This window comes from Manacus vitellinus, unplaced genomic scaffold (genome assembly GCF_001715985.3).
Source record: "Manacus vitellinus isolate BGI_N305 unplaced genomic scaffold, ASM171598v3 scaffold_102_pilon, whole genome shotgun sequence".
Lineage (NCBI taxonomy): Eukaryota > Metazoa > Chordata > Aves > Passeriformes > Pipridae > Manacus > Manacus vitellinus.
Genome location: NW_021938808.1, coordinates 341,336 through 342,647, shown reverse-complemented (window position 1 = coordinate 342,647; position 1,312 = coordinate 341,336). Strand labels below are relative to the sequence as shown.

At 49.4% G+C, this 1,312-nt stretch overlaps 1 protein-coding gene across 1 annotated transcript; it reads left to right on the top strand.

Annotated features, from left to right (window-relative positions):
• The first annotated feature begins 360 nt into the window (after nucleotides 1-360).
• HOXB9 (homeobox B9) lies at nucleotides 361-951 on the top strand. The gene has a single exon (XM_029963554.1). It carries the CDS (start codon nucleotides 433-435, stop codon nucleotides 949-951), a length of 519 nt encoding a protein of 172 aa, XP_029819414.1. The 5' UTR covers nucleotides 361-432.
• The last annotated feature ends 361 nt before the right edge of the window (nucleotides 952-1,312 follow it).

The following is a 1,312-nucleotide window of genomic DNA, read 5'->3' as shown; positions in this document are numbered from 1 at the left end:
TCCTCCCCCCCCGTTTTGGACCCCAGCCCATAATATTCCAGGAGCAAAGCTAGGAAGGGAGATATTTAGGAATATCAGCCCCGGCTTTGGCCATTCGGTGGCTTTTTTTTTTTTTTCCGAAAACTCCTGACGTTTTGCAACATTGCATAAACATAAAACAATCCATCCTTGATATGGAATGCAAGGGCGGATGACAGCGCAGCGCAGCCCCCTCGGCTTCGATTGATTTACGCCGAGACTGACGCTTTATCAGGCACACGAAAAAAGTTTGACCAATCATTTCGCTGGGAGCTCACAACACAGCAGCCCAACTGTACTTTGTTGGCTGGGAAGTTGGAGAAGGGGGTAGAGTACAAATCTAGATCTGTCCTATATATGTTGTTTTTTTTTTTTTTTCCCTTCACTGAACCGTGCTTTGTATGATGTCTGAGAATGTCCATTTCTGGGACTCTCAGCAATTATTATGTCGACTCCATTATAAGTCATGAGAGCGAAGACTCGCCTTCAGCTAAATTTTCGTCTGGGCAATATTCGAGTTCCAGGCAAGCTGGGCACAATGAGCATCTAGAATTCCCCTCCTGTAGTTTTCAGCCAAAACCTCCAGTTTTCAGCGCCTCCTGGACTCCTTTGAATCCACATTCTTCTGGTACCCTTCCTGCCGTCTACCATCCATATATTCAACATCAAAGCGTCCCATCTGAGAGCAGGTACCTCCGGAGCTGGCTGGATCCAGTACCCCGGGCAGAGAACCTCCCCGGGCAGGGATCTGTTAAGGCAGAGCCGCTGCTGGGCCGTCCCGGGGATGTCCATAAACAGGGAACACAGGAGTACAATTTAGAAACTTCTGCTGCAAGGGAAGGGATCGTTTCCAATCAAAGGCCCAGCTTCGAGGACAATAAAGTTTGTGAAGGAAGCGAAGACAAAGACAGGACAGATCAAAGTAAGTTATAAAAGTGAGGAAGTAAACAGCATAAAAGCTGGAGGAGGTGCAATAAAAGGGGACAATGCTGCGTAAAGTTTAAAATCGGGGCTTAAAGAAAAGTCTCGGCTTTGCTGATGCCAACCTAAGGGGAGAGGTGGGGAGGGGAGAGGGGTGGCATTGTCTCTGCCGGGAAATAAAAATAAAAATAAAAATGAGCGTCGTCTCTGGGCTTAAACGGAGTCCAGAGCGGACAAAAGCTGGAGCGAGTCACCCTCTTTCCTCCAGAGCGCTGGCTCCGGCAGCAGAGACGCTTTAGTAAGCGGGAGGAAAGGCGGGTGCGGGAGCTGGGGAGGGAAGGGACGGGAAGGGAAGGGACGGGAAGGGAAGGGA

Coding starts and splice junctions, on each gene's coding strand:
- HOXB9 (XM_029963554.1), top strand. CDS start 433: ATGTCCATTTCTGGGACTCTCAGCAATTATTATGTCGACTCCATTATA.